At 34.0% G+C, this 16,203-nt stretch overlaps 1 protein-coding gene across 4 annotated transcripts; it reads right to left on the bottom strand.

Moving 5' to 3' along the window:
• Positions 1–7,326: 7,326 nt before the first annotated feature.
• Positions 7,327–15,846, bottom strand: LOC148622491 (uncharacterized). Of its 4 annotated transcripts, none has more exons than XM_088572491.1 (4): positions 15,262–15,417; positions 14,766–14,831; positions 14,197–14,262; positions 7,327–7,759 (listed from the first exon to the last, which is right to left on the bottom strand). In XM_088572491.1, exons 3-4 carry the CDS (start codon positions 14,252–14,254, stop codon positions 7,482–7,484), a joined length of 336 nt encoding a protein of 111 aa, XP_088428617.1. In that variant the 5' UTR covers positions 14,255–14,262; positions 14,766–14,831; positions 15,262–15,417; the 3' UTR covers positions 7,327–7,481. The 4 variants fall into 4 exon arrangements, with proteins under 4 accessions (XP_088428617.1, XP_088428618.1, XP_088428619.1 ...); XM_088572492.1 differs by having other exon boundaries at positions 14,766–14,872; positions 15,262–15,415; XM_088572493.1 differs by lacking the exons at positions 14,766–14,831; positions 15,262–15,417 and adding an exon at positions 15,703–15,846.
• Between the last annotated feature and the right edge of the window lie 357 nt (positions 15,847–16,203).

The raw sequence follows: 16,203 nt of genomic DNA, 5'->3' as shown, positions 1-16,203 counted from the left end.
CTCTTCGATATAACTTGCAAAGTGGCTAAACATAACGTCATTTTTTCTCAGTAAAGACCCTAAACAGAATCTACAGTTATCGTTTTTTCTCATATTGCATCATTTGTGACATCATACAACTTTCAGTTACTATACTGTATGGCGCTAGAACTTTTTGTATCGCGCTAGAACTCTAACAAATAGGCTTCTGGAACAGGGTTATGTTGCTACAAGATTGAAGTCATCACTACAGAAGTTTTATGGTCGTCATCATGAACTCGTGGATCGTTATGGTGTATCCATCAGCACCACGAAAACTGATTTATTCAACGGGTCATTGTTTTCATTTCCTCGTTTGTCTACCCCGGACTTGACTTTTTATGAGCAACTCGGCAGGTGTTTCTAGAAAAGCAGAGGACGCTTACCCTACCGGTGCACCTGGTCCATGCTCCCAGTTTTTAGTGGAGTACGAGTTGCTCATTTACTTTTGTTACTTTGTATGTATAATTTTAGTTACTTAATGTTCTTTGTTGTGTATGTCTGTTTTCCATGTCTGGTCTTTGTCCCTGGATTACATTCTTTTGATTACCGCTATTCCCTTGGTTCCCTTGATTACTCTTTGGATCGTCTATTACCTCGTACTATTGTTTACCTTCCACAGACAATTTATGTTAAATCGAATTGGCTGGACGAATCCCGCTGAATATGAATGAGTGATGTCAGGGGTTTGAGGGAGCGAGCGAGTCTCAGAATGTGACGACTCTACTCGCTACACTGCTCCATCGGATCAAATTGATACAGGGAAGATAATGTAAATTTATAGAAAGATCTGAAAGATTCACAAGTATGTTAGGATTGCTGCTTGGTCATTATCGCTGTCCCAGTCAATACCGCTGTCCTACTGGCAGTCTAAATATCACATTGACCAGTTTATTAACAACTATTATGCTTATTTCATTGAGGAACCATATCCTCGATTTTTTGTGTTTCAGAAAGCGATGCAAATCGTGTTTCTGCGTCAGAAACAGACATGCGACTCAACATATTTACACTGACAACTATGGCAAGCCAAAGTGGACAAAAATGCCTATTTATAAATATTTATAAATATTTATAATGATGATGTTATTTATAAATATTTATAATGATGATGTTATTTATAAATATTTATAATGATGATGTTATTTATAAATATTTATAATTCAATTATAAATATTTATAAATGAATTATAAATATTAATAATTGTTTTATATCTATAAATATTCATAATTCATTTATAAACATTTATAATTCATTTATCAATATTTATACATCATTTATAAATATTTATGATTAAATTATAAATATTTTTAAATCCAAGATAATTATAAATATTTATAATTCATTTATAAATATTTATGATTATTTATAAATATTTATAAATTGGCATTTTTGTCCACTTTGGATTGAATTATAAATATTTATAATTGCCATATTTATTAATATTTATAATCCAATTATAAATTTTAATAAATGATTTATAAATATTTGTAATTGAATTATAAATATTTATAAATGAATTATATTTATAATTATTGATAAATATTAATAAATAGGCATTGTTGTCCACTTTGGCTTGCCATAGACAACTGCCTGTTCACGAATGCGTTTGAACATGGGAATGCAACTCTAAACTCGTAACCGGGCATTACCACATCATGGTATAGACCCTTTTATGCTAACTGTAGGATAGTCGACCAGCATGCATAGAGCATGCTCAATATACACTTCCGCTAGGAAAATTCCTTTGTTCTACCCAAGCCCTACCTCGCGGAAGTATACATTGGGCATGCTCACCAACTTACCACAAAAACGGTCTATTGACTGGTAAAACTTTAAACTGCAGATTAATTAATAAATACCACGTGAAAAGGTTTTATCCAATTGAATTTTTCACTGATATGAAATGACAGGGGATAATGATAAGCACTAACCGTTCCTATTGTTGAACATTGGGGTATAGTTATAAATATAACCTACCAGTACATTTAAAAAGGGAGAAAAAAGGAACATGAATGGGATTTGCGTTTTCGGCTTAAACAAAATACTCCTTAGGTTGCATGACAACTCCGATTAATGACTATTCAAAAATATTTCCGGAAGTTTTTAAACAATCGCAAATCTTTGGTTTTTTTTCAGTATTATAATGGTATCACCCTGTCGTCGTTGTCAACATTCGTTTGTTTACGATTACTTAGTATATTTTAAATTTTAAATCGGTTATAGGGACATGGTGGAGGGCTCTAAAAGAAGAAGTGACTGTTACCATAAGAATTGATAGATAGAGCAGCCGAACAGCAAAGTCAATAATGGCGTCGTTCTCATTTCCAAGAATCACGTGACATATCGTGGTCAGAATGGCGATGTTTTTTCGGCACGACTTCTGATGGGAACTCGCTTCGTGTGACCATTTCTATTACCATCGGTAAAAAATAAAATAAAGATACAAATCTTTGAACATTTATCTACATATTTTTCCTTTCATATCAGCGAAATTAATCAGTAGGAACGATTCTGTCAGCTTTTAAGTCACCTACCCCTTTGCCAGAAATTTGCCGGTTGCCAGCAAAAAATTAAGATATCTTCACTTTCCGACTTTGAACAGCTTAGAAATTTCAAGATGTTAAAGTATCTGCAATCTGAGACTACTTCACAAAGTTTGCAGTCATAATCTGGTGTGAAATGCAATTCTGTCGGCCTTTTCTAAATTACGCATCGAGCAAGGGAAGTAACCCGGCATGGAAGTATTTGGAAGTTCCCAAAAGAGTTAGTTTCAACCCATATATTCAATTAAAAATGTCTAAAAAATTATGTAACTATACTCGCATTCACCTCAGCCTGTTTGCAGTTTTTTTTATTATCTTTTAAGTTACTCATAAGTTTCTTTTTTTAAAAATTGCCCTTTAATTCATGTCGTTCTGTACTACAACTTTCATACAATTATTTCTCGTTCTTACTTCCGAGATTGAAAAAATTCAAAATTTATTTTTGCTACGAGAATTTTGCACTGAACGTGTTGTTTATCCGCCATCTTTTTCTATGGATATGTTGAGATGTTGCCTATAACCTCACAATTAAAGAGCTGAAATACCATGATTTCCCGCCATATATCTGGTTCCCTGCTAATTCAATACTTTATATGGTAAGTCTCATATTAAGTACCAGTTGTAGCATTTTCATTCGGAACTTCTGTTTTTTTCTTGTATTAAAGGTAAAGAGTAGAAATATGGCGGAAAATGATGGTATTTCAGCTCTTCTAAAAGAAGAAACGATCCTTTTGTCAAAATATTCTCCTTGCACTCATCTGTACCAGAATGACTTAAGATTGTAGCCAAAGTGGACAAAAAAAGACCATTTTTAATATTAACTATTTATTCTCCAATACTAGAAAACTATGCCTTAGCATTAGCATACACCCGTAGTTTAATACAGGTCTATGGTTTTATTGGTCTTGTTACGGTCGAAATCGGAATTTTCCCATTCGGGAATGGGACGCGTCCTGAATTGAAATAATGCGAGATTCCACGTTATTCCGTTACAGGCCGTCCGATTCCGGAATGGGACGATCTAGTTTATTCGATAAATAACGGTATTTCAAGTTCCTAGGCGGTATTTATTTGAATATGACAGACGCAGCTAAAGGTCACAGTCTTGTATTCTTTGCCTCCTAGACTTCTATAGTATACCTTAAATTTTCATGATTTAAAAAAAATAGACAAGGAGTTTCAACTTTTGACCATGTTTTTCAATGAAGGAAATGTCAAAAGTAATTTTTAGGTTCATTTTAGAAAAAAAGGGCACAAATTTTGGTACACCAGGACTGGTCAAATTAAATAGTCCTTTTCTACTTTCACTTTTATTTTGAGCTCATAAAATAGACACCTTTTCTGAAGCATTATTTTTCATTAAAATACTTTTTTTCCTCAAAAACAAGTTTTTTTGTGTCATAGCTTGATATTTACCCTGTACTTCTGATGAAAAATGATTTGCATACACCGCTCAGGAATATGTAACACAAGACTGATACCAAAATGGACACCGAAGTAGAGTTCAAGAAATTGTGAAAATTTTGTCAACAACTTACCAAATGAATTGAACAAATTACTTAATGATCCAATCACTGAGGACGAAATAGTTAAAAATAAAAATATTAGAAATCTAAAAAATGGCAAAGCCTGTGGAGTTGATGATATTCTTAATGAATATCTTAAAAACACTGTTTTGGAGCTAATACCTGTATACCTAAAGATTTTAAATTTATACAGGTACTGTACCAGAACTTCGGTCACAAGAACTTATTGTATCTATTTATAAGATCCAAATAACAATAGCGGAATTACACTATATTCATGCTTAGGGAAAACCTTCTCATCCATTTTGAATGAAAGACTTACTAAGTCTTCTGATGAGATTGAGCTCTTATCTGAATCACAGACTGGATTTCGAAAGGGTTATTCTACTGTTGACAACATTTTTGTGTTACACTCCCTTTTAGCTTTATATTTTTCAAAAACTGTTTTTCACATTTGTTGACTTTAAAAAAGCATTTGACACAGTTTGGAGAGACAGTCTGTGGCTAAAAGTTAAAAAATCCAATGTAACAGGGAAAATATTTTCAGTTATTTTCAATATGGATCAGAATATTAAGGCTTGTATTAGACATCAAGGTAAACTCTCTGCATTTTTAACTGTGGAGTTGGTGTAAGACAAGGAGAAAACTTATCGCATTTTTTTTCTCAATTTTATTGCATGATCTAGAAATCTTTTTGCAAGACAGTGAAGTACAAAATCTAGATTTGATAGAAAGTTCATGCTTAGAAATGTTGGATGTATATGTCAAAATATTTGTGATGCTTTATGCAGGTGATACAATTATAATATCAGAAACAAAGGAAGCTATGCAAAAGCAGTGGATGTGTTTGCTAATTACTGTAAAGAATGGAAGTTACAAGTTAATACTGAAAAGACAAAAGTTATTGTCTTCAGTAAAATAAAGTGGAAACAAAATTTTCAATTCCAAATATATAACAAAAATATAGAAAAAGTAGAGTCGTATACATATCTAGGCACGGTTTTCAACTACAACGGCAGTTTCACTATTGCAAGAAAGCGTCTAATAGATCAAGCCCAAAAAGCTCTATTTGCTCTCTATAGGAAACTAAGGAACATTCCACAGCCAATAGATTTACAGTTGAAGTTATTTGATACTTTGATATCACCAATACTGTTATATTCCTCTGAGGTCTGGGGTTTTGAAAATAAGCAAAACATTGAAAAGGTGCATCTTAAATTTTCTAAAAATATCCTTAAGCTGAGAAGCAGCACTCCAAATTTTATGGTTTATGGAGAGTTGGGTAGAATTCCAGCTTTTGGACAAGAACTATGCAAGAAGAACAAAAACTGTCAAATATAATGCTTCGGCTTATGTTAAAATTGCTTGAAAATAATCCAATCAAATTTAGGTGGAATAACTATGTTAAATCTATCTTGGATAATACGGGTCTTAGTTACTTATGGAACGAACACGTTAAAGTAAATATTAACTGGCTTAAGGTCGCAGTTGAACAGACATTATGTGATTAATTCTACCATAGTCTTGGTTTTTACAAATGGACAACATATCTCGTGGTGAATTCTGCACTTAAGATTAAAATTAAGATGTCCTAACTTAAAACTACCAAATAGAAACTGGAAGGTGGTCTGGAGTCCCACGGAGTCAAAGAATATGTAATCTTTGTAAAAAAGGGGTGGGAGATAAATTTCACATATTCTTCCAGTGAAATAATCCAACGGTTAAGTATTTAAGATCTCGTTACATCCCAGATTACTACTCAAAGCAACCGCATATGAGTAAATTTGGTGGGTTATTGTCTATCTGTAATGTTCAATTATACAAAAGAGTGTGTGCTTTTTTACGAAATATTGCTAATATCATATGAAAATGAATGTGTTCAAATATCAATGTGAATCTGTATGCATTTACATATTTAATGATATTGACTGTTCTGTGTATTTTGTCGATGTATTTGTCTTATTTACATGTATGTACATGTTTGTATTTGTTTTTTTGTTGCCCACTTGTACACCTACTGTGTCTGCGGCTATCAATAAAATCTTGCCTTAAATTGTCATGATGACGGACGATATAGCTACAGAGAGAGAGAGAATCGAACTGTTTTACTCATTATTGCGTATAAGGAAATCTAAGAAATGTCTCTCATTGTTCAATATCAAATTCATTTGTTTATTTATCACTTATGGATTAGATACTTCTTTTAAGAATAGTCCTTTTTGATCATGAGCTAAATCGGCAACTAAATACAAAAGCAAGTACCGAGATAAAGAGGAAAAATATATCAAGTTATACTAAGTCTGTTCCAGACTTCCCAATAAAAACTGAAATTTTCTACTACATGATTGCTTGCATTTTATTGATAATTGCCGGCGTTGAACCAAATCCTGGGCTCTCGTCTACACCCAGTTGTAGCACAGAACCATTAAATAAAAGCTTCATCACAAATAGATTCGTCTACTTCAAATATCATGGATAAAAATATTTCTGTCTGTGACGAGGTTATACAAAACCGTATCATTAGTGTAAACAAGAAAGACCCACTTTGGATTAACTCTCGCTTAAAAAAATAATTAGGAAGAAAAACCGCTGTCATAACAAGGCAAAAAAGCATGATAGTCCGGATAGTTGGGAAAAATTCAGAAAAATAAGAAAAAAAGTGTAATCTAGCCGTTAAAAATGCGAAATCTGACTATTATAGCAACATATCGAACAAAATAATAACGGAGACACGGACAAGGGTAAAAGTGTATACCTATCCTTCTGAAAGGGGGTTTAAAAATTACTTTCCCTATTTTGATATTATACAATTTTTTTTATAATTTGAAAAGTGAACAGAGCAAATTATGAAGGCCTTCATTGACTCAGTACTTCGGTACTTTGATTATACTATTGTTTTCGGTGTTTTTACCGTTCACATACATATAGAACTTATAAAAGTCATTCATTTATGTTGATTCTCAAATGTATTTGCTTCTAACCTTCCTTTAGTTCAGTGGAAGAGAAATCGCGTTTTACATTCTTTCCTCCTACCTAGAGTTATCAGTCCCAAATATTTTTACATGCCTTATTTGGTCCTTTAATTTGGTAATAAAACATTCTTTTTATATATATATATATATATATATAAGTATTACTTGACTTGACTTAATTGACAGGATGAATAATATCACGACCATACATCATCAGGGAATAATTTGTACAATTATCCTTAGGAATAACAGAAATAGCTAAGTGTGAAACATACATTTTATTTAAAGAAATGGTTGAAAAAAAAAGATCTTAGAAAAGAAATCAAATTTAAAAAAAAAAGATTGTAATAGTCATGTTTAGGAAGAAGTGTTTATATTTATGAATAGTGCTGTTTACTATCAAACTTTGCACGAAAAGTTAGCAGTCACAATCCTGTGTTGCACAATAAACAGCATATCCTGCAGCACCAGCAGCGGCTTTTCCCACAAAGCCAATTCCCGCCGCACCTGCAGATTGGGCAATTGCAACAACGCTTCCTGCTGCCACTGGACTAGCAGCCGACATAGCACCAGCGGCAAGTGACCCAGCCGCGATACCTGCAGATGTAAATCCCACTGCTCCTAAAGCTACCGGTGCAACAAATGGTGCGGCGACTACACAGGCAGCACCTGCTATTAACCCTTTTAAAGACCAACCTGGAAATGAGATATTTTGGTGCATTTATTTGTAGACACCGTATTCGACGACAATAATTGACATTATGACTTATACAACAATGTGTAAATGTGTTGTACAAAATGCCACAACGTTGTTGTTTTTTTTTAATTAGTGACTAACAGGTAACACAATAAATATGTTAATAATTCTGATATTGTTAAAGCTTAATTGTTCCTCACTCAAAAGCTTCCTTTTACCTTTTTTTTCCCTTGATTTTCAAGAAAGAGTGTAAAAAATTAGAATAACTACAGCTCACAAAATAATACCCCGAACCCATATGTATAATATCATGTATAGACACAAATACTTTCTAAAATTTCCATTTAACTCTAGAACTTTAAAAGAAGCACAGAACTTTAAATAAATCAGATACTCAAAATCGTTGCTTATTCATAACTGGCATCTCATTGGAGGTAACGTAATAGTCCCTACTAACTTTATCGAGTTTTATTCAATGCTTTATGAGGAGTAGTTTCTTTGTCCACTCAAGTTAATGCATAGACAATGGTATTGCTTGTTTTTATAGAAAGAGTAATCAAGGGAACCAAGGTTATAGCGGTAATCAAAAGAATGTAATCCAGGGACAAAGACCAGACATGGAAAACAGACATACACAACAAAGAACATAAAGTAACTAAAATCATACATACAAAGTAACCAAAGTAAATGAGCAACTCGGACTCCACTAAAAACTGGGAGCATGGACCAGGTGCACCGGTAGGGTAAGCGTCCGCCGAGTTGCTCATAAAAAGTTAAGTCCGGGGTAGACAAACGAGGAAAGGTGAACTATGATCCGTTGAATAAATCAGTTTTCATGGTGCTGATGGATACACCATAACGATCCACGAGTTCATGATGACGACCATAAAACTTCTGTAGTGATGACTTCAATCTTGTAGCAACATAACCCTGTTCCAGAAGCCTATTTGTTAGAGTTCTAGCGCGATACAAAAAGTCTGCGTAGTTTCGGCAAGCTCTGGCATAACGTATGAGTTGTGATATGAACACTCCATACGCAGGAGCCGAAGGAATGTTGCCACAGATGAAAGGAAAGTTGACAATTCTGAATGAAAAGTCATCACGTTTGTCGTAAAGTTTGGTCAATAGTTTTCCTTTACCATCGATTTCTAAGTGTAGGTCAAGATATAAGGCTGACTTCACAGTGTCTGTAGTATCTTTTATCTCAAGTTCTTTTGGGTAGATGCGATGTATCAAATCCCCAAAATTAGGATTGTTTAAAGATAACACGTCATCTATATAGCGGAAACTGAGACTGAAGGATCTAGCCAAACAATATTCTTTCTTTCTGATCAGATCAGCTATAAAGTCAGCCTCAGAAGAGTGAAGGAATAGGTCAGCTAGTAAAGGAGCACAATTTGTTCCCATTGGAATGCCGACTGTTTGTTGAAAAACACGTCCACCACACTGGACAAATATGTTGTCGATTAAAAATTCCGGCATTTTGTAAACATCTTCCTCTGTATATTTGGAAGATGATTTGGAATTATTTCTTACAAAGTATGAGGAATCTCTACCAAGAACTATATATTTGTATCTAGGTGTACCATCTTTTTTGGAAAAACAACGATGTATAATGTTTTTAAGTCGGGGTTTTAACTAAGTATGGGGAATAGAAGTATACAGTGTAGAAAAATCATAGGTTTTAATGCTATTATATTCAGATAATAGTCTTGAACTAATTGTCTCCAAATGATCTTTTGAATTTATCAGGATCCACATTGAATTAATACCACTACGGGAGTAACAAGTGTTGTGGTAGGACTGTAGACCCTCTTTGACAGTTGTGAGTATAGAAGTTAAAAGTTTTGAAAGAGGTTTGGTGGTACATTTTGCAGATCCAGCTATGAAACGTTGTTTGTATGGATTCTTGTGAAGTTTAGGAATCCAGTACATAGACGGTAAATCACAATCATCGTCCTTGGTTTGTTTGTTTGTTTGTTTGTTGGGGTTTAACGTCCGAGCAGCAATATTTCAGCTATATTCAGACGATGAACATAAAATTGATGATAAAATGAACATGAAATGATGAAATGAAAAAGGGATGGGACACAAGGTCAATGGGGTCGACAAATTTTGATTGCCACTGGAAATAGGGAGAGATGGGTAGGGTCGGGCAATTTAGCCTCCTGTGGCGGAGCCCTATGATTCCTACTCCGGGAGAATACCACAGTAGGGTTCTTTAACGTGCGAGGAACGTGGCATCTTTCCCAACACGGTGCACCACTATGGTTTGCGGTCAGGTTTTCCGTATTATAGCCTGACAAGCCCAGCATGTAACACGCCAGGGGTACCAAATTCCACCGCCTGGGGCACACATCCCAGTTGCTCTGTGGGCAGAGCGCCCTATCCTCCGGCTAGGTTTCGGAGCACTATTTAGTCGCCTTTTAAGACAAGCTTAGCGCTGCTGCAGGCATATTCTTTTAACACCCGGACCTGCACGGGAATCGTCCTTGGTAGAGAGACCAAAAGAGGATAGCACAGATTTATGGTTTTCCACAATCTCTTCTTTGGAAAGAGTGGTAGCAGTGAAGGTCTTATCACTGCTATTATTTTCTACGTCTACCTCTGATAATAAACATTGGATATAAAACGTTTTGCAGACAAAAACAATGTTGTTTTGGGCTTTGTCTGCTGGTACGACAACATATTTGTCATGCATAGTAGACAATGTTTTTGCTACATCCGGGTCTTTGAAAACTGATGTAGCCTTGGCACTCACTGACCTACTTAAAACTTTCATTCGTTTCAAAATTTTATTTTAAAAGTGGTTTCGGAGGAGTTAGAGGATACTAAATGGATTATCCCTACTTAATGAGTCAATACCTAAATCAATGTTATGCCAATGAAAATCCTTAATTCATTCCAATCAAAAGATGCACACTGGAATTTTTTACATACGAGTTTTATACGACCGCAGAAACCTCGACTTTTTCAGTTTTGGTCTAATTTCGAACATTTTTTTTATTGAATTCCTTGTGAAAATCTCTGCGCGCAATTTTTATTCAGATTCCAGATATCTCTTACGGTTTTCGGGTTATAAGGTTCAAAGAGACCACACCCCAAATAATTGACCTTTTTTGGGGGGGTCTGATTTTGAGGTTTTTTTTATTTTCAAATTCGTGCTATATAGTATAAAAACCCCATAATGAAATGTAAGTCCCTATGCTCAAGTGTGTCAAAAATTAATACTATGTTCACACTTGCCCCAACTGTTCAGGGTTCGACCACTGCGGTCGTATCATGCTGCGCGAAGTTTTTTATTTATGTATGTTACTGAAATATCAACAAGAAATTATAAATGCATTGTATTGTTATCAACTCCCTATTGTTTCACAATTACATACATATGAAAACATTTACAGTTTTAGCTTTAAATGAATGCATTAATAAAGTCCGAATGAAAACAGGGGCATTTCCATGGGAGTTATATACAATCAAAGCAATGTCGCGACTTAACGGTATCATCTAAATTGCGCGGTTTAAAAAGTTTACAAAGATGTACAAAACCAACTTCCGTACGTCAAGACGCAAACATTTATAATGAACATTACAAAGTGGGATAAGAAAAACAAGGAGCAAGTTCACCTTTTATACAGTAGGATTGAACATAAAATATTTAAATCTTTACTCTTCCCTTTCCTGAAAACCTTTCAATGTGGCGGTTTTTTTGTTTTTTGTTTTTGTTTTTTGTTTTGGGGTTTTTGATCCTTCAGGATCAAAACACCTTATGTCCTCGGTTCGCCACTGGGACTTCCCTACTATTTCTGAACACTACACAAAATATAGTCCAAATGTAATTCCTTTTATATCATTCAGCACCTCTTTAATATCCAGTAAACATGTTTCTGGCAATTATTCAGCTCAATAATATTTTATTATTTCTGCAAATAAAATTAAGATCTAGTTTTCAAATCAACTGAAAATTTTAAGGACTCCTTTTGGCCACGAAAGATATTTTAGTAATAGATTTACACTAAGGGAATGTAGTTCTTGCAGTAATCTGTCAAGAAGTATTAAATGTGTTGAGCATGTTCCATTTAACACATTAATCAGTAAAAACCTTCATTCTATAATATTTCCCAATTAATAAACAGGGAGTGAATAGCAGTGATTTTAACCAAGTAAAATTGGCGGGAAAATTCAAATTGGTAAAAAGTGAATAATTTAAAAAAAAATTATTTTCTTAGCTGAATTTGGTTTTATTTAAGTATAATTAAAGTGTAGGATAAATACACTGTTAATATAGTTATGGAATGTAAATGCTAACTAACTTTTGCACAGGTTTAATTTTCTTTTCTTGGAAAAAGTGAGACTGAACAAAATTTGTAAATGTGTGTGAAGTTGAATTCTGTTTAACTATTGATTGCACTTTATACTTCAGAAATCTGTAGTATTGATTGACATTCAGTTTATATGTATTAGGAAAAACATTTCTAAATAATATGAAAAATGCAATGTATTATCAGTTTTAATTTACATCATGTATTCTTTGAAATTTCGTTCTTGCTACAATGTTCATAAGAATCAAAAACCTCCAGTGCTAACAGCACTTTGATTGTTTTTGTTTTGTTTTGTTCTTTTTATGGGGGTATATTTTTAATCTCTGCTAATACTGGTACACTACGGATACTTGTATTTTCCCGCGTTTCGAATAGTATTGCAGGAAAATAATGTCTTGTCGGTATGCATATATTAGTATTCACTGTTGTCGATATTTACTATTGTCCAATCATGTTTGGGTACGTTTCTGTAATGGTAGGGTGTTTTTGACAAGTATTTCACTTTCTAACCGTCGTTCAAACCAGCAAACTTCCGTCAATATTGTAAACTTTTTTATATATTTTTTTTTTATTTTTGTGAGGTCCGACACCATGTCCCTAGATAGGCTTGTGCATTGACATCGGATACAGGTTCATCACGTACCACGGGCTGCCGGCAAATTTACAATTTGAGAGAGAGAGAGAGAGAGAGAGAAGGTTCAAGCAGAAATCAATAGAATATAAACCAGGGGCAAAGACCAGTTATGGAAAAAGACACACACAAGAAAGAGCACAAAATGACCAAAATAATACGTACAAAGCAACAAAAGTAAATGATCAACTCAGACTCCACTAAAAACTGGGTGCACGAACCAGGTGCATCTTATAAGAGTTAAAAATTTTGAAAGCAGTTTGGTGGTACATTTTGCAGATCCAGAAACGTAACGTTGTTTGTATGTATTCTTGTGGAGTTAAGGCTGCACTATAAGTAGAACGGCACTATTTATTTCCTATAGGCGACAATAGCAAAACTTTTGAAAATTCACCCATTCAAAACAATGACGGAGCTACAAACTGACCTTTTTCCGGTCATATCTTCATTTCCCTAACTAAAATTGTAATCAAAGTAATATCATAACCGTCTCTATTCTCTGGTATTTAAAAGCAGATGAAGTTTGGGATCTAAGTTACCCCCTTTTTCTGCGAATGGCACATAAATTTTAAAAAAAATCATAATACGCTCCCAAAGGGAGGTTTATATTTATATAAAATGCTTTTCAAAAAATAAAATCTATTTTTTTAAGTATAATAATGTTAGAACCTCGAATAAATAAAACATTTTGGGTACCAACACAATTTGTACAATCACAGTGTCCGGAAGTATTTACTTAAGTAGGGTACACAAAAGGCGAACCTAAAACAATGAGAAATAGTACCGTTCTACCTATACAGATGGGACTGAAGTCACTGTTTCGTACACAAAACTGACCAGGTCTGATTTGGTAAAACTTAAAAATAAAAGGTAAAACATAAATAGATGCGATACTTGTGAAGGTAAAGAGGTGTAAAATGCATGCTTTAAGCTATTCGGCTATCCGGAAAGATTCAGGTCCTCACCGGATTGTGTTCTCTTCCCTGCACCAACTGGCTTTTTTTCAAAAATGCTAAATTTCGCACGAACTTTAAGAATTAAAATCATGAACAAATGAGGTTAAAAAAGTACATGTACACTATTTTATTCGCTTACTTTTTCTGGCAGTTTTAAAGTGCCTGATAGTTTAGAAAACCTGTTTTTTGACAATTAATTTTGGAAAGGCACCCAAATTTTGTTTATGAAAACTGGTGTATATTTTTATTATGTTACCATGGCTAAGGCTTTGGAAAATACATACTTTTATCTATATAACGGAACCTTATCAATCCAGTACATAGACGGTAGATCAAAGGCATCGTCTTTGGTAGATAGACCAAATGGGGATAGTACAGATTTATAGTTCTCCACCATCTCTTGTTTGGAAAATATGGTAGCAGTAAAGGCCTTATTACTGCTGTTATTTTCTACGTCTACCTCTGATAATAAACATCGGATGCAATGTGTTTTGGAGACAAGAACAAAGCTAAATACGAATACATACCATGACACACAGGCGAGACAAGTAGGATCATACACAGTATGTTAAAATTGTTCTTCATTGTCAGGTCTGAAAATAAAATCTTTATTTCTATACCAATAGTATTGCCTTGTAATACGACTTTAACTAAATTCTTTGATCTTTCCTGTGCATAATATATGTATATATAAAAAGAAAAGAAAAGAAAGTATAAAAATTATAACGCAATTAATGAAGTGATAAACTCTAGGCAATTGTCCATGCCAAGGGCTTGCTCCCACTATCAAATATGCAGCCCAGCTAGTGGTCCTATTCTATACTGTGGGGCTGCATATTTGATAGTGGAAGCAAGCCCTGTGGTTCATATAACAGATGAAAATATTAAGGCAAAACCGGAAAATTGGAAACAACTGCAGTACAGGTATTTCCAAGTTAAATTGTGGGCTAAACCAGATTTTATAGCTCGCTTAACACGGTTAATGTAGCCTGTAAGCGTCACAGTTCCGAGAGCCATCTTATTCTAGTTTTAGTTTCAATCTTTCTATCATTATTTTTAATCCAGTTGTATCCAGCAATAATAATGCAATGTCTACCTTTGATCGTAAGGTACCAGTATCGTATTGCATATCCCTGAGCAGGTGTACGTCAAAACATGGATGCTGTAAAAATATAGTGCATTTTCTTTCTGCCTCTCTACAAACTAATATTTTGTCAAAAGATATGAACAATGACTTATAAAATAGAGCAAACATCACACTGTAAGATGAAGAACTTTTTTAAAAGAAAATCTAACATAATATCATAAAAATGTTCCACTGAAAAGGTTGGTTTGGTGAGTGCAAAACGAAAGTGAAAGTAGGGAAAACGGCTATTTATAGTTCGAGACTACTTTTCTGTCCGATCTTCGTGGACTCACCCTATTTTCTTTGCGGGAAATTATTTTTTCACATGTCCTTAGAAATGCTACATAAGTGAAAGTTTTATTGAATCAATTTACATATTTTTTAAAAAATCCTAAAAATATGCACTTCACTATAGAAGTCTATGGGAAAATTAATACGATACTGAGACCGTAAACGAAAAACTTACTTGTTGAATTTCTCTGTGAGGTTACCTAAGATCCACACTGAGTGCTTTGTGGAATGAAGTCTTTAACAGTTTAACAGCAATTGAATGCATGTACAACCAATAAAAAGTTGCCACGACGGCAAATACATTCATTATCAATAATGACGTCTTGAAAATTTTCAGGTAAAAATAGATCTGAAAACAATAAAAGGTCAGCGATTAAGCGTTGACCGTGAAGTATTTTCAATGGTTACATCACGACAACGGTGCCATGTGGCGACATTGATTGACAGACCTGAATTTTACTTTCGAAATAGATTTTCTTGAAATCAGTCATTATAGGGTATAGGGTATAGGTCTCGTTCTAGTTTCATTTTACGACGTACTATACTCGGCGTCACATAAATAACATACGGTTAAAATTTGAATAAAAATATTTTCTACGACTTTATTGACACCTACCGTCGTTTAAATTGTCTTAAATGACTTGCTCATTCGTTTAGCCAAACGGCTTCTCCCTAAACAAGTCGCTTATTAGCTTAATCATGCGTAACAAATCCTTACGGGGAAATCCCATAGCCAGCACTCCACAGTTTAGTTTAGTTTGGCACTTTTGGCTAGGATGAAAAATGACATGAATGGAAACCGGTAGTTGCTATAGTGATTAAAAATGAAGAATCTATTGTTGATAAAACATTTTCTGAAAAAAGGGGACTTTTAAAAGTATTTTGCAATGTTTTATATATATTCAATGTTGAAGGGGCTTTTTTTCAATGACAATTTGACTTCATTGTGAAAGTGAAAGTAAGTCAATTTTTTACCATGCTAAATTTAATAAGTGGATTACAAAGTGAAATAGCTCAAAATCTAACCGGCGATGCACATATGAGGAAGGGGTTTTTGAAGGGAAAAGTTTGAACAGTTTCAGGGATTGAAATAAAAATTTCAGATATTTTGCGGGAA

This window comes from Perna viridis, chromosome 3 (assembly GCF_037379345.1).
Source record: "Perna viridis isolate PV_CMFRI_1.1 ecotype Kerala chromosome 3, ASM3737934v1, whole genome shotgun sequence".
Taxonomy (NCBI): Eukaryota; Metazoa; Mollusca; class Bivalvia; order Mytilida; family Mytilidae; genus Perna; species Perna viridis.
This window is presented reverse-complemented; position numbering and strand designations above follow the sequence as displayed.